At 49.6% G+C, this 23,644-nt stretch overlaps 1 protein-coding gene across 2 annotated transcripts; it reads right to left on the bottom strand.

The window, feature by feature from the left end:
* Positions 1-3,103: 3,103 nt before the first annotated feature.
* CCDC77 (coiled-coil domain containing 77) lies at positions 3,104-22,517 on the bottom strand. Of its 2 annotated transcripts, XM_072954667.1 has the most exons (13): positions 22,437-22,490; positions 20,290-20,356; positions 19,755-19,810; positions 17,922-18,165; positions 15,387-15,529; positions 12,428-12,524; positions 11,498-11,570; positions 9,647-9,738; positions 8,595-8,743; positions 6,126-6,342; positions 4,911-5,036; positions 4,675-4,827; positions 3,104-3,978 (listed from the first exon to the last, which is right to left on the bottom strand). In XM_072954667.1, exons 3-13 carry the CDS (start codon positions 19,790-19,792, stop codon positions 3,832-3,834), a joined length of 1,479 nt encoding a protein of 492 aa, XP_072810768.1. In that variant the 5' UTR covers positions 19,793-19,810; positions 20,290-20,356; positions 22,437-22,490; the 3' UTR covers positions 3,104-3,831. The 2 variants fall into 2 exon arrangements, with proteins under 2 accessions (XP_072810768.1, XP_006210882.1); XM_006210820.4 differs by lacking the exon at positions 20,290-20,356 and having other exon boundaries at positions 22,437-22,517.
* Positions 22,518-23,644: the final 1,127 nt, after the last annotated feature.

The following is a 23,644-nucleotide window of genomic DNA, read 5'->3' as shown; positions in this document are numbered from 1 at the left end:
TCTGGAGTTAGAGAACTACCCAGAACGCTCCCCTAGCACTCACGTCTCACCCACCGCAGAGGCGACGTCCACCCTGCTCCTGAATGTTTCTCAAGTCTGTCCCTTCCTCTCTGCTCCTAATGTCTCCGCCACCTCCTTTCTCCCGCTCTTGTATGCAGTGAGTGGTGACAGTACAATCCGCTGTTCCAAGTGTTACTGTAAATCCTGGTGGCCAACCTAGTGTGGTGTGGGTGGAGAGGCAGTGGGGATCATAAGACTGGACAAAAATAACACAGCCAGAGGCTATTTCACGGTGTGAAAAATCACATACATTTCATGGATAAAAAAGTGATTTATTCCTAAGTGACTCTTAAACACCTAGGCTAAAAGAGAAATTTTAAAAGGCAAAGCAGGTGACACTGACGGCTCTTTCCTGAATACCCGAAGCCCGTCCTCTGCTTTGTGCCTGCAGACACTGCAGTAAACCCTGGCATGAAGGGACGTGCCTCACCCTGATGTGCAGCAAAAACCTTCCCAGAAATAAACATCTCAGATACTCACAATCACGCCATCCTTACTCCTTGCCCCTGATTTTTAAGAAGATGAGTTCGCGTATCAGATTCTTTCTTTGTGCATGAAGTGGTATCACTTCACTTCTGATTTTGGTTAATGGGGGTTCCCCCCCATTTTTAAGCAAAACCAAATGTTTTCAATCATTGCAAAAGATCTTGAAATATTTAACAGACTTACGTTACTGAAGTAAGTGAAATTGCACACCACTTCTTAGCCCCACATCCTGTGACTCTGTCTTCAGTAATGCATGTCTCCAAACGTTCCATTCTCACGTTGCCCCTCTACCTGGATGGCCCAGTTGTCTGACTCCGAACTCACCTGAGATTCGCCTCATTTAAGTCACCTTCTCTGCTTTGTCCTCTGCACCCACAGTGCACATCTGACCACCAATATCTGGAACACAAATGCTGTCTTTGTGTTCTCTATAAACTTAAGATCTAGCACCATTTCCAGGATGTACAGAGCATCTAAAACCAAAATGCTGAACTAAGGAATTAATGGTATTAAATACTTCCTGGAATCTGACTGACTATGGTGGGAAATTGACAAGAAGTTAACTGAAGTCAAAATACAGAAAATAGTGCAGAACTAAGCCGTTTCATAGACTTAAAAAAACTGATATATAATCCACATAAAATTCACCCTTTGAAAGTATCCAATTCAGCAGCTTTTAATATATCCAGTTTTTGTGGGGGGAGGGTATAGCTCAGTGGTAGAGCGTGTGCCCAGCATGCACGAGGTCCTGGGTTCAATCCCCAGGCCCTCCATCAAGAAAAAGTAAATAAATAAACCTAATTACCCCCCAAAAAATCCAGTTTTGCAAACCATCACCCCAAAAAGTACCTGCATGCCCATCAGCGGTCACCCCCATCCCTCCCTCTCCTCAGCCGCTGGCAACCACTCATCTGCTTTCCTTTTCTATGGATCTGCGTGTGGTGATGTTTCAGTGAACAATATGGATCATACAACACGCAACCTTTTGTGCGTGGCTCCTTCACAGAGTATCACGTTGTCCAGGCCCACCCCCACCGCAGCACAGATCCCAGGACCGCGTGCCTTTCTGTGGCTGAACAATATTCGGTTCTCGGGCGCGTGACATTCTGCCCGCCTGCTCACCAGGGGATGAACATCTGGGTCGTTTCTACTTCTGAGCGACTACGAATAATGCTGCTGTGGACATCCTCGTACAAGACTTCTCGTGGATGCGCATTTTCATTTCTCGCAAGTACATGTGCAAGGAGTGGCACTGCTGGATCACGTGGGAACTCCACGTCTAACTTTCCGAGGAGCCGCCAGGCTGTCTTCCTAAGAGGAAGCACCATTTTACATCCCCACCAGCGACGTGGGCGGGCCCCCCTCTCTCGTTCACCGCGGCCATCCCAGGGGGCGTGGAGCAGGGTCTCACTGCTGATTTCCACTTTAGTAACCAACACGGAGCATCTTTTCATGCGCTTGGTGGCCGTCTGTGCCTCTTCTCTGGAGGAAGCCCACTCAGCCCCCCGGCCACCTTGCGCGGCCTCTTATCTGTGAGCTGAGAAGCCCACTCAGCCCCCCGGCCGCCTCACGCGGCCTGTGTGTCCGGGAGCTCGAAGAGCTCTTCACGCGCTCTGGGTGCTAGGTTCTCTCTTCCTTAATCCTCAGTCACCCGGTGGAAGCAGGCATTGGTCTCTGTTTCACAGATAAACAGATACTAGAGCCTGGAGTGTCAGTGAGAGGCATGACTGAATCCACACCTGGCTCCCCAAAGCCCACGCTCTTTCTGCGTTTCTGTGTGGCTTCCTGCTGACAGGAGGGTGGCGACACCCGCGTGTGGGTTCGGTGAAGGTGACCGGCGCTGGAATTGAGGCCAGGGTGTCACAAACATCAGCTGACTGTGGAAGTCAACGGTGGCAGGCCTCAGAGCCACATATAAAATAAAAAAGGCTTATGTGAGATTCTTTCTTACTCTGAAAGCCTGTGATTCGATAAGCCTTTCTGTTTCACCTGCCCCGCATCAAACAGCAACAGGCAGGGACAGCCGATGCTTTAAGCGTCAGGACCAAAGGAACAGCCTCCCAGTGAGGTACATCCCTCTGAAGCCCAGGTCCAGTCTCCTCCAGGAATTTCTGTTTCAGTTTATTAGACACCTGATCTGCTATCACAGCCTTAAAAAAGAAGGTAGCCTCTCCCACTGGCAGTTCAGTCACCACTTTCCTTCACACAAATACGGAAACCTGGGTTCTTCCCTTTGTCGTGGGCAAATCAGAATGATCCCGCAACAAGCCAAGGCCGGCTGAATTCCCAGCGACCGTCCAGGCAGCTTCACAACCACCTCGCCCTACGTGCACAGCAGATCGCCTGAGAGAGGGAGATGGGAAAACGGATGTGGTTTTAGTGCCATCGTCCTGTACCACCTCTGCTGCCTCCAAACACGAGATGATTTCAAGGGGTGAGTTTAGGAAAACTGTCGTCCGTGCACAGCCCTGTGTGGTCTGTGGAACAGGCAAGAAGACTAAGTCATTAACAAAGTGGAAACATGGTTTTAACAAGAAACTACAGAAAACTCAAATAGAATATTTTCAATTACGTACTTTATTTAAAATATATACATCATTTTTAAAAAGACCCTGGTGGTGGTTACACACCGAACTGCTCACACGGGGACGGAGTCAGTCTCACTCGCTCTTACCAAGCGGCACTGTCACGTCCCAGGTGAACATTCTGCCCAAGAGCACGGTCTCTGGCGCCCTCTGGCGCCACTTCACAAGATTGCGCGTCCAGAAGGGAACTCGGGCCCTGCAGCTCGGGAGAGGCTGGCGGGTTAACTGAGTCACAGCCTCCTGGGCTGACAGGCCATGATCTGCAGCCTCTGCCCAGGAGGAGGGCAACCTCAGTGGGCGTCACTATCTCCTGGGAAAGGGTTTCTCCCACTGACACTCAGCCATGCTCACAGCAAAAATACTTTCTTCCTAAGCTGCCATTGTCTTCTTAAAAAAAAAAATTAAAAAAAAAAACCCTGTCATTATAAATGGGAGAGAGAATGTGGGAAAGTCTGTAAGTAATTCAGGTTATAATCCAGATCCAAAAAAAAAACCCACAGAGAAGGTCAACAGGACAGCAAAAATCATAAAGCCCGGAACGCAGAAAGAGCTCTTCCAGGGTCCCCGATCCTTCACCATCTCCTAACAACGGACACCAGTACTCGAGGCAGCTCTGGGCCGACAGCCCCTGGGAGAAGACGAGCTGCCCCCGCCGTGAGGAGGAGGCCTTGCTCCAGGCGGGGCCGTTCCTAAACGCGCATCAGCACAGCCTGAGATCCTTCTCCAGACCGAATACTTTGGACTTGAGGTTCCTCAGTTCTCCTTGGATCTTGTGTGCCCGTCGGTTGCTGTCTCGAACCTCACACAGAATGGCAAGATCCTGGTTGGCCCGGGTGTTAAGTGTTGCCTAGATATTTGGGAGAAAAAAAAAGAAAAGGAAGAACTGGTTACGGCACACGCCGGAGGACAGAGCTCAGCCCTCCAGATCGGGCTGTGACGCTCCTGCCCACGGGACTTGCGGGCACGGGACAGTCGGTCCTCAGTCTGCGCGGCGAGGAGCAGAGAAAGGACGTCGTCGAGCAGGGCGCAGCAGGAAGGGCTCGAGGCCCCTGTGCACCCTCCCGACTGTGAAGGAGCCGAGACATCGTGGCCGGTCAGCAGGGAACGACGCGCAAAAGGAAGAGACCAGCGTGAACGGTACTGGTAAACCTGCCCAAGAGAGAAAGCAAGCACCCCTCCGCTCTGCAGGTCCCCGCGTGGCCCCGCGGTCGTCCAGCACACGCGGGGGACCAGGCAGGTCTGACGGCAGTCCACATACAGACACGTCCGCCAGGGAGGAGGCCCTTTTTTTTAACTCGATTACTCGCCTTCCCCATGTGTAAAACAGACACAGTTCTCTGAATCCACTTCTGGGGGGGGTGTGTGTGAAAGTTTCTGCTTAGACGGAGTTGAGCTTAGATGAAGCCCAGGCTGCCTCAGTCAATGATTTCAGGCTACTTCTGTCCCGTCCTGGGCTGTGAAACGAGAGGAGGGCGAGGCGGCCCAGCCCTGGGCCCCTCACGTGGACCTCTGCTCTCCCTTCTGGTGATTCGGGGTCAGTCACCTTATAGAGCATCTGCTCCAGGTCCTTCAGTTTCTGCCGGAGAACCCTGATGTCTGTCTTGAAGCCTTCCACTTCCAAGGCACGCCGCTTCTCCAAGGCCTCGTAGCGTTTCGTCATGACCTGCAGGCGCCTCCCCATCTTGCTGGTGCGGTCCTGCACACGGGGACAGGAGGGCGCCTGCGGGGTGAGGCGCGCAGCCCCGAGCCCTGCGCTGCCCGTCCGCCGCCCTCTCATACCTTAAAGATCTCTCTCCTCGCTCCCTCCTCCTCGCGGATTCGGGCAAGTTCCTCCTCCAGGGAAACGCACTGCTCTCGGTACATGCCGGACAGCTGCTTCTCCTGCAGCAGCTTGTCCTTCAGGGACTGCAGGTCAAAATGGGGAGAAAACCGTTCACACTCTGCTCTGTAGTTCAGGGAACTCAAATCGCACTTAGCTAAAGACAGGAAGGGTTTCTAGAAATACACAGTGAGTCAAGGAACGACAGCAAGGAACTCGAGAGCACCTGAAACCTGCTTCTAGAGGGTTCTCTCAGCTTTTTTCCCAAAGTGTACACGGTAGAAATTCTTTCAAATAAAACAAGTATTTTTGGCTCTGGGAAGACTCAGATAATGGAGTTCAAAATTACATCAAGTAAGACATTAACATTACAATGTATGTTTTGGGACACATTTCTGAAGTTCTTCTTTGAAAAGAAAAAAACAGCAACAACACTTTACATGTTCCACTGAGCAGCCGGAATGATCCTGGAAAACCCCAATCAGGTGTCACTTCCTCACACACAATCCTTGAGACATGATGGTGTTTGGAGCGATGCTCTCAGCAGGACCGTGAAGGCTCTGTGAGGTGGCTGCTGCCCGCCCTCCACGCGCCACCTGCCCCGCGATCCCTCCTCCACGACCATGGTGATGGGGCCGGTGATGGGGCCGGGGCCGGCCTCCCCTAACCTGCCCTCCGCCTGCGGGGCTCCTCCTGCGTCCGCGCGGCCAGCTCAGCCCCAGGCGCCAGGTCGAGGCGAGCCCCAGACCTGCGCCTCTACAGAAGTGCGCATCCAGGGACGGCATGCCATCTCCACGTAATCCTTTCGGTTCCTCACTAGTACTTTTTTACAGCCCACCATTCTCTTGGGTATTTGCCCATGTTTCTGTTCTCTCTCACCCGTTAAAATGCAGGTGCCACGGGGGCAGGCCGTGCTCAGCGCGTTTACAGCCGCAGCCCCAGAGCCAGGCCTCACACAGTAGGGCTGCAGGAAGTATCTGTGGAATCACTCCACCAGTCGACACTGTAATTTCCTAAATCACCAAATGCTACCACTCCTTGAAACTCATTTCCCGAGGTTGCTGCTACAACAGCCCCTGTGCTGAGTGGGTCTTGCATGACAATCACGGGTTCTTGGAATTCTGAGCCCTTTCAGCTCTTCTAGAAAAATAAACAATTTCTCTGAGATAAATTACCTTAATATAGTCATTTTGGTTATGATGACTCTCGTAAACAGGCCAAACTTTGGCCATTTTGTCCTCTTTCTTCTTACACTGCACCCGGTACTGCTTCATCTTTGACATCAGATGATCCTTTTCAAGCATCCACGCCTTCTCTTTGTTTTGGTTTTCAAATCTGAGTTGCAGGAAGTCTTTGGTGCTCTCATACAGCAGCTCCTGGGTGTGATGGAGACTGAGAGAGAGAGAGCGCAAATGTGGCCACGAAGCGGCGTCTACAGCACGCTGACACACTTATTCCAAACAAAGCGACTACAAAGGTTCTGTAAAGACTGTGCCATACAGAGGGAGCGTGCACCAGGTGCTGGGTGCAATCCCCAGTCCCTCCTCTAAGGATAAATAAGTAAAGCTAATTACCTCCCCCACCAAAGCCTGTACAAAACATAAATTCTATAAAATACTATTTGCGGTTTTAAAAACACTTTTAGTCTGACCACTGGCGCCCTCACACACTTGACTGGACAGGGTGTAACGCACCCACACTGCTTCACACACTGGTCTCGGCAGATACCTTCCTGACCCCTCGTTTCAGGCCCCACCGTTAGCAGGACTACAGACACCTGCACACGGCCTGCGGAAGTCTGGGCTGCTCCAGGCCCGGGGCTCCGCGGCGAGGAACTAATCCTGGTGCTGTGACAGAGGGCCAGTGCAGGTCCTGAAACGTCAGGACAGCTCTGCTTTTGTCCGTGCTGTGCGCCACGTGGAAACCGCTCGGCATCAGATCCTGTCCTTTTTTTCAAGATCAACTTCCTCTCTGGAGTCACCGTAACAACTTCCGCCCACTTACCAGTTTCTCTGCCCTCTGAAGCTCCCTGCCACCTTAAGCCCGCGCCCCTGTTACAGCTCGGCGCTTGTGGAACTTTATTTATCACTTATTTCTGGCCCGCCACCACCAGGTCACCAAGGACAGCACCAACTACTGGACACACACAAGGGAGTAGGCAGATTCCCGCTGACCACTAAGATTCAGGAAGAGACAAACGATGCTTCTGTCTTCAACAGAGGACGTCTCTCAGAGTTAGCAACTCATCGGTTTAACATCAACACCTAGAAAAATACTGTATCAAATGATCAATCTGCTTGCAAAGGGAGAAATACCGTGAGGCAACCTCTGCAGTTTCCCACTGATTAGTTCTCTTCCTGAGTAACACGGCACACAGATAAGGGGAAGAGTGTGTGTGTGTGTGTGTAAAGAGGGAGACACTGAGGAGAGACGGAATTCCGCCAGGGGAACGCCTTCAGAGAAGGTGACACTGCACAGCGAGGTGCCTGCCACACGGCAAGTGTTCTGTGAACGACAGATGCCATCAGTCTGGCTGGAGGATGGGGGACCCACAGCAACAGAGGAGCAGCTGGGACGGGGGAGGGGGTGGAGTCCCTAACAATTCACGCTGATGGCCAAGTGCCAGGCTCCACCAGAAGACACGGGGAGGGCGGAGGAGCGGGAAGACCGGTGACAGGAGCAGTCAGTTGAGGGCACCAATCTGAACAAGGTCACAGCCCGACCCAGTGGGGTCGGAACCAGAGGGCAGAGGACGCCCGGGAGAGGCTTCCCGGGCTCACACCCGACAGGCCTGGGGTCAGGGAAGAAGGGAGCAGGGAGCCGGGCATCACTCTGAGGCTTCCAGCCCGGGAGACGAGGCGGCTGTGTGCGCATTAAACTAAAGGGGGAAAGAATGAAGTCACAGGTTTGAGATGGGGGTGGTGCCTATTGGGAAAGCCTGGTTTCAGCCACGGTAAACCTGGGGTGTTCAAACACACTCAACCACATATGTCCTTGCAGCACAGCTCTGGTCCCTGGGAGCAGAGAGCAGGCTGAGCAAGGCAGAAGGCCCGAGAGACACGGGCGCTGCAGGAATCGAGGGAGACGGACCCCAAAGCGGGGGCAGTCGCAGGTGCCCACATGCAGAAGGACACTAGTTACAGTGGGGACTGGGGAGAGCTAGGTGGTCCCAGAAATTAAGAAGTCAGCGATGACCCTGGACAGGGCCCACTTAGAAGCGTGGGGGACGGAAGCAGCCTGCAGAGAGGCGGGGAAGGCAGCAGGAACGGGAGTGCAGACCGTCTGCATCATTCTGTGCAGCTGCGTGGAGTCAAACAAAAGGAAGGCACGGTTACACTGAGGCAGATACAGCAGCAGTGGAGAAGAGGACACTTCTTAACACTAAGATCAGGCTGGAGCACTCAGATGGGCGAAAGGGAGCGGGCGGAACAGCCCCGGCTCTCCAGGAACAGCCGGGGTGGGGCTGCCCCTGCACAGAGGCAGAGGGTCTGAGCAAGACACCTTCTGCAGCCCCGGGACCTGCCCTGCCAAGGACATGAAAGCCAACTTAAGGGGATTTCTTTCCCCCGTCCTCCAGCCAGACTGATGGCATCTGTCTGGAAAGTATTTTAAACGCGTCATGTACCGTTTTCATGAACACTCACTTTTTGGTAAGCTCTTTGATTTTGTCCCGATTTCTCTGCTGATGCACCTGAATCTCCTCGATGCGGATCCGTCTGTCTTCCATGAGCCCTGCCACCTGTTCCCGGGAGAGCCTGGTCTGCTCCTCCAGCTGGGCCTGCAGTGCTTCCACCTGGACGGGCGGGAGGGCGCGGCGTCCACTCCCGCCTGCGCCCACTCAGCTCTCACCTCTAAGCGAGCCTCTCCAGGAAAATTTAAACACAAAACCAAACCCCACAGACAAAAAAACAAACAGAAGAAAAATCTCAACTGTACCCTCTTGAGTGTCCTGTGAGTGGGGTGAGGCTGCGTGAGACCAGACTGTCCACACTCACCAAAGCACCTACACCCTGTGGGAATGCGAGAAAACCCAGCTCCCCTGGCCCCGGGGGTCTCACCTTCCCACCAGCTCCCCTTCTGGTTTTAGGACGGTCTCCCTTTTAACACTGCCTAGTTACATAAAGAATACAGCTATTTTTTTTTTCATTTAAAAAGTAGAGCAAATTGAGTATGATGTAATTTCCCTCTCTGAGTCTGGCTGTCATGACCCTCAATGGAGATACTGGCCAAAGGCAGAAACTGTCATTTAAATCAACAGAACACCCCCCCCCATAACGACAGGAACTGAGTAACCAGGTGAAAAGTCATGGCTGCAAGTGACACCCAATCACCAGGGGGTCAGAGGGCGACGGGCTACTTTCCTAGACTTCAGAACACACGCACCAAACAAACGGACGTGTCCCCAGAGGTCAATCTACTGGGACCGACAACTGCGACTCTGGGCGTCCCTGGGCCGACAGCACAGGGAGTCCAGACTGTGGCGGCTCTGATGGGGGGCTCGGCGTGCAAGCTGCACGACCTGAAGGCTCAGAGCGGCACCCTGGGTGCGGAAGGCCGGATGAGGGCGTGAAGTACCAGCCCCGGGAGGTGGGGCACGGCCGGCCCTCAGCCACGCGGCGCCGCTGAGGCACAAGGGGGCGGGGCTGGGCAGCACCTGCCAACGAGGGCTGGGGGACAGAGCGGGCTCGGCCCTGACCTGCAGGACGAGGGACGAGACGTCTCTCTGCTGCTGCTCTGCGCTCTCCTCCTTCTCTCTCGTTGCTGGTTTTCTTCTCCTTCCTGTAGAATCTAAAACAGAAAAGTTAATGGAGACCTTTACTCAGCTTTGCTTTCTGCTGTTCAGGCACCAACACGACCTCTGGAGAGGAGTCTGGTCTCCTTTACCTGCAGGAGAAGGGAAGGAAGAAAGAGGACGACGCGCAGTAACTACAGCGCTTCACTGTGCCAGCAGGGCTCTCTCACGGGGCCCTGCCGGGACGTCACCCCGACGACAACGTGCATCTTTCTGAAGAATAAGCTCCTACATTTCCCTGTGCAGTTGCGACTATTTTCTTTTAAAATCTTATTTAGTCAGAAAGGGTAAGGAATATTGCACAGGAATTATAACACAATAAAGTTGTTTTTTTAAAAAAGGGAAAGGGATAAAAAACTAAATCTAAACATTCTATTATATATAACCCAGTTTTCAAAAAGTAAGGTTATTTTAAAAATAAGCAACCAGAAACTGACACATTGTAAACTGACTATACTCCAATAAATATATATATAAAACAAAAAACACAGAAATAAGCAACATTAAAATTTCACCGAAGATATTTTAATTCTTTGACTAAGTAGTTCATGCTAAGAAAGTAAATCTTTTTTTGTTTTCCTTTTTTTAATTGAAATATACTTGATTTATAATATTACTAGTTTCAGACATACAATGTACTGATTCAATGTTTTTATCGATTATACTCCCTTTATAGTCATTATAAATTATTGGCTATAATCCCTGTGCTGTACAACACATCCTTGTAGCTCACTGATTTTACACAGTAGTTTGTACGTCTTAATCCCCTCCCCCACCCTCCCCTTCTCGCTCGTGATCACCAGTTTGTTCTGTGTCTGTCTCTTTTTGCTCTATGTTCACTAGCTTACTCTATTTTTCAGATTCCACATATAAGTGATATCACATAGCATTTGTCTTTCTCTGATACTTCACTAAGCATGATGCCCTCTAAGTCCACCCACATGTTGTAAATGGCAAAATTTCTCTTTTTATGGCCGAGTAGTACTCCACTGCATGCACATCCCACGTCTCGTTTATCCAGTCGTCTGTTGATGGACATTTATCAGATACTTCCTTATCTGGGCTATTGTACATAACACTGCCATGAACACTGGGGTGCATGTGCCTTTTCGAATTAGTATTTTCACTTTCTTTGTAAGAGAGTAATCTTAAAAGTTCTCATCACAAGAGAAAAAAACTTGCAACTACATGTGTGGTGGTGGATGTTAACTAGACTTACTGTGGTGATCATTTTGCAATATATACAAATGTCAAATTATTATGTTGTACACCGGAACTGATACAATGGTATATGTTAATTATATATCAATTTAAAAAAAAGAGCGGAAGAGGGTAACAGCTCAGTGGTAGAGCGCACGCTTAGCATGCATGAGGTCCTGGGTTCTATTACTTCTCCTGCCCCGGCCAAAGAAAGAAAAGGGAAAAAAATAGAGATATCCATTAAAAAAGAGAAGGAAAAGGAGACTGAGGCTTAGAGAGGCTAATTAATAGTCTGTGATTCCAGAAGTTGTCCGAATCTGTTTGATGACTTATCACCATACATGTTAATTACATACCTTTTATTTTATTCATTAAAGCATAATGGAAAGATTTTTAAAAAAACAACCAAAAAAGGCAGCTCAGTAAGATCTCAGACCACCAGAGGCACCACTGTGAACATTTATTATCATTGTACAATAGGAAAAAATGTCTAATTGTTTGCACTGTGGTTTTGAATTCTGCATCAGTGAGAATCTCTAATGATGAGGTTGGTACCTGGTCTGGGAACTGAAGGCTCACTCTGCTCACAGACTTCCACAGCCTGGAGGGCCGTCTGGAAGACGCTGACCTGAAGGAGTGAAAACAAGGACAGAAGCAGCCCTCAGACAGACGTAACAGTGCACTTTTCAGACTTAGTTCTGCAGATCAAACACTTTGTAAGTGAAACTGGTCGAAACTGATATAATCATATCAGGATGTCATGCACATGAGACACTAAAGTGGACAAAGCAGCCAACTGGATAAAATGCAGTGTCCTGAATATAAACTGGATAAAACCAGTACTGGTGATAGAAATGAAAAAGGGTTCTCTGGCAATGTATGCTTAAAAAAAAAAAGTCTTTCATAAGGGCCCCAGGAAAGTAAGAGACACAGAGAGGCGTGCACATATGGGTATGTATAAAGACGGTCACTAAAGCGCTGCTTTGAGAAGTGAAAGAATGAAAACCACAAAAGCACATGTGAACATTGCTGCGTGAGTGGAAAAAGAGCTTTATCTCTGGGTGTGGAATTATGGGACACTGCCACGTAGATCCCTGAAATTTGTGTGTGTGTTTTAAAAGACCACACATTACTTCTGCAATCAGTACAAAGATTAAAAAAGAAAGTATTGAAACTTGTTCCCACACTCAGTCTGCTCCTGCTGCTCTCTCTAAACTCATCCAAAACACCTCCTCCTCTGCGCTTTCGGTTTCCAAGTGGAGAAATGGGGTAAACAGGGCTACTCCCCAAGGTTTTTGAAGAAAAAGAATAAAATCACAAAGCTCTTCACAATTACAGAAAACTCTCTGGAAACTGAGGTACACGTGAGCCCACAGCGGCTAATTCTCCTACCAGCTTCTTTAGCAAGCCCCGAAATTGTCTGGATGTGGCCCCCAGCCCGCATTTCACAAAAAAGCTTCCGAAGCCCCACCGGAGATTACTTACTTTGTTGGGAGGCTCCTTATGAAAATAGGTCACTTCTCCAGTGTCTGTTCCCACAAGAGCCAGGAGACTCTGGATCTTCTTCTTGTCCTCGAGCTCCCTGCCGTCCTCAGAGAACAAGTACACATTGCGTCCGGAGTAAGTAAATCTTCATTTAAAGGATCTCCCTTCTGACTTATTTATTTTTAAAGCAATGGTAACCTTACGTTAAAGTTATTAAAAGCAGGATTTATCTAGACCTTAGCTCTAATTTTTCAAACATCAGGTATTCATTTTCAGGACTTGACAGGAAAGTGGGCAGGAAGCCACTTCATAGCTGGCTCCCCATCTGCTGGCAGCACTGATGAAACTCTCTCCAGAGCTGCCCTCAGGCGAAGGGGACCGCCTTGCCCAGCTGTGTGTCCAAGGGGCAGCCTGCACCCAGGGCCTGGCTACCGAGGGGACACAAAAGCCAGTCTTCTTGCCTCAACTCAGGGAACTCTGAGGGGCCACCCCAGCTTCAGGGCACCAGGGGGTATCGACTGAGAACTGCTGTAACTGAATCCCAGCTCAGCTTCTGCCCAATCAGACTTTCCTCATTCCTGCGGAGGTGGTTTATTCCCAAAGTGTGCCTCAGTGGGTCTCCTGCCAGCAAATCCCTGTCACAGTCTGCTTTCCAGGAAACCCAGCCTGAGACAGTTGATACCAGAAATGGACCAAAAAGAATAAAATAAAATACTCAGGAATTAACTTAACAAAGGGAGGGAAAGATCTGTATCCTGAAAACTGTTGAAAGAAATTAAGGAAAACATAAATGGGAAGACATCCTGTGTCTATAGATTGGAAGACGTAATATTACATTACTTAGAGCAATCTATAGATACAGTGCAATTCCTATAAAACTCCCAACAACATTTTTTACAGAAATAGAAAAATCCACCCTAAAATTCATATGGAAACTCAAGGAACTCCAAATAGTCAAAACAAACTTGAAAAAGAACGAAGTTGGAGGACTCACACTTCTTGATTCTAAAACTTACAACAAAGCTACAGGAATCAAAACAGTGTGGCACTGGCACAATGGCAGACAAACAGGCCAACTGAGTACAGCAGCGCACCCAGGACTCAGTCCTACACAGACGGTCAAATGACTTACAACTTTTCCTTTTTTTTTGGAGTGGGTTGTAATTAGGTTTGTTTATTTTTAATGGAGGTACTGGGATTGAACACAGGACCTCGTGCATGATAAGCACATGCTCCACCACTTGAGCTATACCCCCCCCAACTTCTGACTTTTCATAGGGAAAAGACAGTCTTTTCAACAACCGATCCTGGCAAAACTGGATGTCCACATGCAAAAGAATGAAGTTGGACCCTTACCTAACACCATACACAAAAATTAACTCAAAATGGGTCAAAGGCATATGTAAGAGCTGAAACTATAAAACTCTTAGAAGAAAACATAGTGATATTGGATTTGGCAATGATTTCTTGGACATGACACCAAAAGCAGAAGCAACAAAAGGAAAAATACACAAACTGGACCGTATGAAAATTAAAAACTTCTGTGCATCGAAGAACATTATCAAAAGAGTAAAATGCCAACCTTAGGACTGGAGAAAAAGTCTGCAAACCCCTTGCCTGGTAAGAGACTCACACCCAGAATACAGAGACTCCTAAAACTGAACAACAGCAGAAAGCCTGATGCAAAAATGGGAGAAGGACCGAGACATCCCTGTAAGGAAACCATACAAATGACCAACAAGCACCGGACAAACTCAACTGCACTTGGCGTCAGCAACGCGAAGCAGAGACGAGCTACTACCCACCCCCGCCCGGACAGCTGTGGCTCAAAAAGAGAGCGCGAGGGCTGCTGTGCTTACGGAGAAACCAGAACCCTGCACGCTGCTGGTCGGAGTGCAAAACGGCGCAGCCACTGTGGAAAACAGTTCCTCAGAAAAATTAAACACAGAATTAGCATTTGATCCAGCAGCTCCCCTTCTGGGTACATGCACAGAAGACCTGAAAGCAGGAACCCGGATAGGATTTGTACACCCACATTCACAGTGGTGTGACTCACAGCAGCCTGAAGGTCAAAACAATGCAAACGTTCACAAACAGACGAATGAATACGCAAAATGTGGTATGTTTGTTATCATTTGGCCTTAAAAAGGAATAAAATTCTCACACGTATGTTGTATAACATGAATGGACCTTGAAAACATTACTAAGTGAAACACATCAGACACGAAAGGACAAACACCGTATGATTCCACTTACACGAGGCCTAGAATAGTCAAATTCATAGAGACAGAAAATAGAGCAGTGGTTACTAGGGGCTGAGGGGAGGGAGTTAGTGCTTAACGGGGCCAGACTCTCTGCAGGGGATGACGAGAAGGTTCTGGATGTGGACAGTGGTGCGGCTGCAGTCACGTGGCTGTACTTAAAGATGCTCAACTATACACTTAAAAATGATTCGAATGGTCAGTTTTAGGTTAAGTATCTTTTACCACAAAAAGAAGACATGCACTGGGGTGGATGCCATGAGCACTGCTCAGATGCCACCTTCGGGACCACGCTGCCCAGCCCCCAGGAGCTGGGTCCTTCTCCAGGCACTGAAGGGGGCTGCCTCCCCGAAGCTTACTTCCCCTCCCTGGTGGCAGCCTGCCTCCAACGACTGATCACTGGGGGCACAGAAGTCCGACGCCCCGCCTTGACAGATAGTCCCGGCCTGGCACTCCCTGTGGGGTTGGCTAAAGCCTGTTACTTCGGTGGGCTCTGCATCACAGCTCGAACTCTCCCTCAACCCAACTCTGCTCTTACTGTTCCTCCTAAGAGCCTTTCCACTAACCACCGTGCAGGCAAACCTCCATCTCAGAGCCGGCTTCCTGGGACTACAACTTAAGGAGGACCACAGAGAAACGTACCCTATTTAGTGTGACTCGGGAATAAAGGCCAGCATTTGCCTTCTCCCACTCGGTACCTGATTCTCAGTCGGTCGTTCTCCGAGTAGAGGCGTAAGACGTGCTCCCGTTCCTGGAAGAGGCAGACCTGCATGTCACTCAGAGCCTTCTGCAGCTCAGCGATCTCTTCCTCCCTCTGCTGCAAATCCCATTCCAGTTTATGCTGGAAGAAAAGAAAGGATGCTGGGCTTCACAAGAGTGTCTCTTATTAGACGCGGCAGTCAGCTCACGTAGAAAAAGCACAAAATGGATGGCTTCGGCAACACAGGATCCAAATGACAACACAGGCTGCCTAGAGAAGCGTTTCGAGCCACAGGTGAGCGTGACGTTTGCGTGTGACACCAGCGCCCTCTCATCTTTGACAGCCGACAGAACCCAGGATGCCACACGATCTACCTGTTCCAGTCACGCTTTCTTTAACACTTTCTATGTAATAAGCATTGTCGTGAAATTCTGGAAAACAAAGATGAAGAGGTATGATTCCTGCCTATACAGCTGAGGAATTGTGTGAGGAGACAGACACGCCAACAATTGAAGTGAAATAATTCTTTAACGGAGGAGCACGTGCGGTAAAAAGGCAGAGAGGAAAAGTGGGGCAGGAGGAAAGCGCTCGGAGCCTGTGTGGGAAGCCGGAGCCCTGCACCAGGAGGAGCCTAGCACCAGGAGAAGTGAGCCTCAGGAAGCTGGCCTCAAAAGGAAGGCTGCTAGGGACGGCTGCAAGCATTCCAGCCCCCGTGGAGGAAGAGTGAGCAGTGGGCAGAGGTGGGACTGGAGGCTGGGACGCGTGGCAGCTCAGGTGAAACATAACTGGGGTGTGTAGCCTGTCAGCAAAGTGATGGAGAGCTTGGGATGGACTGAGCGGCATTGAGGAAGCAGAATCGACAGGTCCCACAACACGATAGAATGCAGGAGCTCAGCAGAACTGCAGGCCACGCCGTTTACCCACCAAGACCCGGAAGAAAGAAACGGCTGGAAGGCGAGGAATGGGGGGCAGTGGTCTGTGCGTGCGCACAGTTGCGGCAGAAAAGGGGGATCAGTTCAGACAGACACACGAGCCTGGAGCTCAGGGAAAGTGAGTCAGTGTCAGGTTCCTGGATGCATCGCCCCCAGGGAGCAGCACCGCCGCACAGACATAACGCGATCATTCCGGTGGAGGCTGGGAGAACGCTGACTTAAGACTGAGGAAGGAGAGCTGTGAACAGAGGCTGAGACGAGTGGCTCAGAGGTAAGACAGATGCTGGGAAAGAAAAATGACGCCGAAATCAAGACAGGAGGAGGGTCTTCGGAAAGGAGATGCCAACGCACACCGCGAGGGGCACAGAGAGAAGAGGGACGTTTGGCACCAGGTCCTGGAGCCACGGGAGAGGCAGCTCCGACAGAGACTCAAGGAGCCGCTGAGCAGGTGATAAAGTCAAGCTGTCCCGGAAGGGTGGCTGAGAAGGAATGGCCTCCACCAGAGAGGGCAGCCAGGGCCGAGCGGGAGGGGCCTTCCTCTTTCGTAGTACGTACGCAGGAAAGACCAGAGTGTGTCCACACGCTGAGGAGAAAAAGCCAACGTCGAACAAGAGGCAGAAGCGGAAGACCGAGGCGAGAGGACACAGCAGCGTTTCTCAGGAGGGAAGGGGGGGCGGAGAAAGTGCTGGCGCAGGTCAGCCTGGCTCTGTCCCCGGAGCAGTGAGGAGGCAGTGCTGGATACAGACGCAGGTAACCGTGTGGATGGAGGGCAGGAAGCCGGTGCTTCCTCCGTGAACCAGGAAGCAAGGCTGCCGGATGGCAGAGAGGGGGGCCTGCAGGCGGGAGGGGCAGTGAAGGAGGGCACGGGGTGGAGGCCTGAGGAGCAGGACAGGGAACCCAGGGCAGTGGTAAGAAAACTGCTGTGTAGCAACTGAGGACACAGATGACTTGTTCACCATGAATTTACTCTGCAATCACCTGTGACCTTTCTAGGACAGCTGGGTGGGTTAGCCTGTGCGCCCCAGGAGAGATCTGGTGACAGCTTAGGGGTGGAGGTGCGGGTGGGAGCGTGCAGCGGGAATCCGGTGGGCAGGCACCAAGAACGCTGCTGCTGACCCTCCAGTGCCCAGGACGGCCCTCGCATCTGTGATGCTCCAGGAGACGGGGATGGAGGACGGGGCTCAGCCACAGGGAGGGCCCCAGCAGCACAGGTGGGGCAGAACGAGCCAGGGGTCACATGTGGGAAGGACAGCGATGACTGAAGTACAGCTAAGGGGGTTTGGGTAAGACAGGACACCGTGGCCGGAGGCTGACACACAGGACTCAGAACACTGAAAAGTCCAGGAGCTGTGGACGTGACACTGGAGTGAAGTCAGACATGAGGGGGAGAAAGAACCAGAGGGGTAAGAGAGACCAAGGTGCAGAACCAAGGTTTTAGACAGGGGCAGTTTGGGGCATCGCAATCCAATGAGGCCCCCACAAGGTGGTGACGAGGCCGGGGCAGAAGGGATCAGAAGAGAATGCTGTCACAGTGTCCTCGACACCAGCTGGCACCTGCAGGCTCGCCCAGAGGCCTTGAGGGCAGCATGGGTCCTGCTCACCTGCCCTTCACAGGCCTCTCTGCACTGTTCCAGCTTCTTCAGCAGGTCCTCATTCTCCGCCTCACACTCAGACATCTTCTTTTGATAATATTCCAGAAGCTCCTGGGAAGGGCAGAGGACAGCCAGGCGATCTTGGACGGAAGGCAAGGGAGTAGATTGCACTGAATCGGAGAAGGACACGCCCTTCCACCTAGTGGAACCACTAAAGCCACTGGCAGCCTCATGTTTGGAGGCAGCAGACAGCCTGCGTGAGATTAGAAAGGACATGTTCATTAAACTGTCTGAACGTTTATGAGACCTTATAACTTCTTAAATAAAAAAAAGGTTTATGTTCTTAAAGTGCTTATAATTCATATGCTCACAAACCTTGGAAGTTTAATATTACAGGTTTGTGAATAATCTCGTGAACTGCTTTCCAGGTATTAAAGGGTTAAAGCTGGATTCAAGTTAGAGAGTAAAAAAGTTCATTAAAAAACAAAAAACACGATGACAGGGATATGTACTAAGACCAGATAGTGACGGTTAGAAAGTCTGATACTGTGAGGCAAGCAGCAGCAGGAACACGCACAGGCCGCCGCCGCCGCAGTGTACCTGGTGAGACCACAGAGCGTAAACTGGCAGCATCAGTGAAACTGCGATTTCTCTCGTCCGCACACACATACCAGGTGACACACTCATAGTGACACTGTGACAATGCAAACGGTAAACCTTCCAAATGTCCATTTGACAGGAAAATGCATAGACTGTGGTATATGCAGATCATGGAGTATTCGTCAAAGCTATAGAAACTATGAATCAGGGACACGTGTATGAATATGAATGAATCACCCAAACAATATTAAATGGAAAAACGTATGTAGGTGAATATATGGAAAACATTACCATTTATTTAAAGCTAGAACTTGCAAAATGAAAGTTTATTTTTAGGGACAGTTAAATAAGTGGCAAAATTATTAAGGAAGGGAACAATAAATCCAACACTCGGGTAGAAAACAGCCTGGTTGTAACCACACAACCCACCGGATCCTAGTCTCCAGCATCAGAGACCTGAATCACACAGACCAAGACAAGCCAAGATCAAAGGCAAACCAAAGGTTGGACCAGAGAGGTTGTTGGTTTGCTTTTAGCAAACAAGAGGCTTAAGCTGAAACAATGAAAGTTAGACAACAAGTGATGCAGAAGTGGAGAAAGCCTCACGTGAGAACCCGTCCACTCTGGCTAACTGCCCGTAATTTACAGTGTAACAACTCAGGAGGAGACACTTCCCACCGGAAGCGCGGAGCTGCAGCTAACGCGGGTCGCGGGCAGCACTTCCCATAAGTGAGCGTGTATAGAAAAGGTACTAAAATTTACTTTCAGCCAGCAGGAGGAAGGGAAGTGTCTTCTCAGTCATTTAAAGCTCATGACAGGAATACTACCGTACTTTGCTTCACGTGTTGAAAGCGGGTTGCCTTATAGCAACTGTGGGAAACATGTTAAGACGAACAAAAGAACTACTCCTGTGATTCGGCAGACGGGCGTGGCCTGAGGGCCAGGGTGAGGTGTCAGGAGAGCTGTTCTGCGCGCTGGCTGTCTGTTCTGGAATCCAGGACCCACCGGCACTGGCCCAGGCCCACTCGAACTGTCTGGATCTCTGGTATTAACATGCACTATGGCCCAGTGTTTAATCTAAATTCCACATAATAAGAACAGAGAAATGAGGTCTAATACAGTCCAAATCCAGAGTCTGGAAGTGTGCTTCCCAAACCCTTCTAGCTCCTAAGTCAGCATGTACCCAGGTGACAAAGTCTGGGTTCTCTATATCAACAACACAAAAAGAAGCAAATTCCTTACTTTCTGCAGACAGGGGACTGCGTCGGGGTGAAGCTCATGCTGTCCTTTCAAAACACCTGTCAAAAGACACAAAAATTGAGAGTGAGGGGTCAGGAACAGAAAAAAACCCTACAGGACATACAGACTGGGTCCCCCCAACATCATCAGAATGCGGTGTTTCAGAAAACATTATTCTTTCAAGTAGTTGCAAGCCCTGAAATTCTACCAAGGCATTCTTCCTTATTATTTTCAGAGAAAATCAGAATGGCATTTAGTATTTGGATGGATAAGCACAGTCTTACTATGAAGGTTTCTGCCACAAATTTACATGCAGAACAAATCTGCAGTCTTTTTGTTGAAATTACAGGAGAGGGAGACACAGAATAGTTTCTAATAAGCAAGTGAATTAAGTGGAAATTAGGGTAGAGGCTCCATTATGCTACATTTAAGATAAAATACAAAGCCATTGATATTATGTTTATCTGGTATGCTGTGACTATTGTTTTATTTTGGGGAAAGAAAAAAATTACTTAAAAGCTTTAAAAGGTTCACTCACAATCTCCTCCCCAATTAATAACATAGGCCAATCTTGCCACAGAAATCTTCAGGATAAAGTTCACCGTCTGGGAAGGAATAAATACCTCATCACGTGAAGGAAAGAGGGAAGGGCGGGACAGAGAAGAGGAGAGGGGAGAGGAGGAGGGGGTGGGAAAAGGCAGAAGCTTTGTTTTAATTAGCTTTGGGCAGCGCTTTCTCATCAAGCTCACTGTCAGTCCATTCTGATCGTGAGCTAGTTGAGGTGACGTAATATCCCGTTCTTGTGTTTCTCTATCCAGTAAATGTCTGCTCACACCAATTTGTAACATATATTCTATCATTACTCCCGTTTTCTAATAAGTAACTGAGGTTTAGAGGTTCAGTAAAACTTGCCTGAGGCTGAGCACATGTCCACATACATAAGCACTCAATAAATTAAAGTATTATTGCTGTTTTTACTGAAAATTTTACTCTCTGGGTTCAAAAGCTTCTGTCTTCAACTCTCCCTACTACTTCCTCTACCCATTTCTTTGGGAACATCATTACTGCTTTTATGATTACCTCTATCACCTAAACCACCACCTGGCAAAGAGTAGCTAACTACTACTTGTTTAATGAATAAATGGCATCTCTTTCAATCCGTTGACTTGAATTTTCAATTATATAATGGACATTTTCACCTATATGTCCCATTGGAACTTGAAATGTTTAACTTAAAACAAAAAAATCCCAGGCTGAAGCAGCTCACTTCTGGGTCATGAACCCAGAGATGTGGTCAAAATTGAGCAGTAAAACTCTTTATTATAAAAAGAAATCATTCAAATCATGTATTTTTTTAGTACCTCAAAGCTAACACTTCCTAAACCAAATTCATCACCTTTATCATCCAAACATGCTCCTTCTGACGTTTCAATTTCAGTTACTAACTCAGCATCTTTCAAGCAACCTGGACTTGAAAATTTAAATTCATCGCTCCATTACTCCTCTTGACCCTCTCATCTAACCGTATGAAAATCCTGCACATTCTGACAAGGACCTGTTAATTCGGGAAACCCGCATCTCAAGCACCCTACTCCAATGCCTTAACTGTTCTCCCCGGACCACCTTCTCAGAAGGCAAAAAATTCGTCAGTCTAACGCACTAAATCAAACTCAGCCTAGACATCATGGCTTTTCACTTAAGGACCAGACCTCTCTCTCCTGCCTTATTTCCTCTACTCCTTGAGTGCACACGAGGTTTCCAGATAACTTTGTTTCCATGCGGTTTTTTCAGGAGGGCCCCTCCTGCTGGAACATAGTTCCCTCCACTCATAATTTTTTAAATTTATTTTTATTTATTTTTTGGAGAAGGAGGGAGGAGGTAATCAGGTTTGTTTGTTTATTTACTTATTGGTGGTGCTGGGGATTGAACCCAGAACCTTGTGATTCCTAGGCGTGCGCTCTACCACTGAGCAATACCATCCCCTCAACTCATAATTTCACTACATGACAATTTAAATACCACCTTCCTTTCTTCCCTGAGTCTCTCCATTAGGAATGCTCCAACTGCACAGGAACCGTATTTATAATTCAATGAAAGCTGACACAGTAGAGTTCGTTGTGGCCACCACCTCTCCCGCGAGGGTGTGTGTTCTCCGCAGATAAGAACATCCTTGTATCTTCCCAAAATGCGATGCCCTAGTTTACAGACGTACTGTTGGATTTCAGCTACCTTCCATCCCTCCATCTCTGTGACACTCTTGTTTAGGCACATATATGTTCATAGCTGGTCTGCTTTCAATTCACATCCGTTCAGAACTTCGACATTATTTCCTTTTCCCCACCACTCTGCGAAGTGCTTTTATCATCCCTCAACTTTACCGACGAGGAAGCTGATGCTGAGACCGGCGCGGGGTGAGGGAATCCGGGACCCACCTCCAGAACGCCCACCTGCCGCACCCCTTTCTCCATCTGGCCCCGACGTGATTCCGGGGGCTCAGCCCCCTAACCCCCAGCGCCCCGAAAGCCCTCCCGCAGACGCTAACTGTCCGCCCCCGGCCCCCACGAGCCTCCCTCAGGCTCCCGCCCCTCTCCCGAGCACTCTCCCGCACTCACTTCCCCCGCACCCGCCCTCTCTTCCCGAAGCCCCTTCCCCGACCCTCAGCCGGAAACCCGGAACTCCACTCACGCCGCACGGAGACGCGGACGCCGAAAACCCAACCGAAAAACAAGTCAAATCCCGGGCGTCGCGGCGCCACGGAGCGTGCACGAAGCCACCCAATCGCCGACAGGTTTACACGGCCCTCTGGACCGCGCGCCAATAGGAAAGCAATTCACACAGAGGCCCGCCCCTTCCCGCCCTCCCTCGCGCGCCTTGCCCCGAGGGGTCGCCGGGAAATGTAGTTTTACTTTTGCGCTCGGCTGCCTGGGTAGAGGAGGATGTGGCGGGGCTGCAAGACGGCGCATCCCAGCACAGGGGCTATGATGTTTCTGGTCAGATGCGCTAGTGCTGGCGCAGTTTAGATTTTTCTCAACTATTTGGTTTTCATGAAAAGTGATGCATAAATGCAGTGCACAGTCACAGGATTTTTATGAGTTATGATGTGCAAGCTTTTCTCAAGGAAGTGAAGAGTCTAGGAAGACAGTTTCTCCTTCCATGACCTGTGGCCTGGAGCCAAGACAGGACCTGTGGATCCGTTTCTCCAGTCAGAGGAGAATGTATGTAAATGCTATTTTTATCAGATAGCAGACACTACTTTTCCTGAGAGGTGTGAGAAACTGTCTTTAATCATATAAGTTAGTTCAAAACCCAGTAGCGATTTCATTTTTACAGAAGACAGAGGTGTTGGGGTGGGAAAGGCACTTTAGTCTCAGCGCTGCAGCTAATGAGACAGGCTGGGACGCGGGACCTGGGACGCTTTGCTGCAGCGTTTGCACCTGGACAAACATTTCCTGGAGCAACAGAATACAAAGAAACTATAAGAGACTAAAAATAACTGCACGCATTAGCAGTCGAGGCAAATCATGAACAGTAAGATACAAAAACGCCAAAACCCAACCGCCACCTACGAGGTGCCAGGAGCAAAAGCAGGGTACCAGGCATGATCTCTGCACATGGCACCACTAAGGGGGGTGCGGGCAGACCCCCTAAGGTATCCCTGGGCCTGACCCCCGGATCCTCCCCTACCCTTGCTTCATTTAAGGGAGCAGCTCAGCTCACGCCGCGTATTCCCCACCCTCCCTACCCCAGCCTGAGCAACAAGGGAACCTGTTACTTGTTTTGCTCCCTGGTGCTGCAGCACACGTGTCCCAATATACCGTTGCCTGAATCGCTCATCAGGCCTCTTACCGATTTCTGTTGATTAAAGGGTCCAAGGACCCTGGCTGGTAACACTA

The sequence above is a fragment of the Vicugna pacos genome, chromosome 34, assembly GCF_048564905.1.
Source record: "Vicugna pacos chromosome 34, VicPac4, whole genome shotgun sequence".
Taxonomy (NCBI): Eukaryota; Metazoa; Chordata; class Mammalia; order Artiodactyla; family Camelidae; genus Vicugna; species Vicugna pacos.
The sequence above is the reverse complement of the archived record's forward strand: the minus strand, read 5'-3'. Positions and strand labels throughout refer to the sequence as shown.

Coding starts and splice junctions, on each gene's coding strand:
- CCDC77 (XM_006210820.4), bottom strand. CDS start 19,792: ATGAGCTTCACCCCGACGCAGTCCCCTGTCTGCAGAAA. Junction 6,343..8,594: donor ATCAAAGAGCTTACCAAAAA/GTGAGTGTTCAT, acceptor TCTCTCTCTCAG/TCTCCATCACACCCAGGAGC. Junction 4,828..4,910: donor CGAGGAGAGAGATCTTTAAG/GTATGAGAGGGC, acceptor CCCCGTGTGCAG/GACCGCACCAGCAAGATGGG.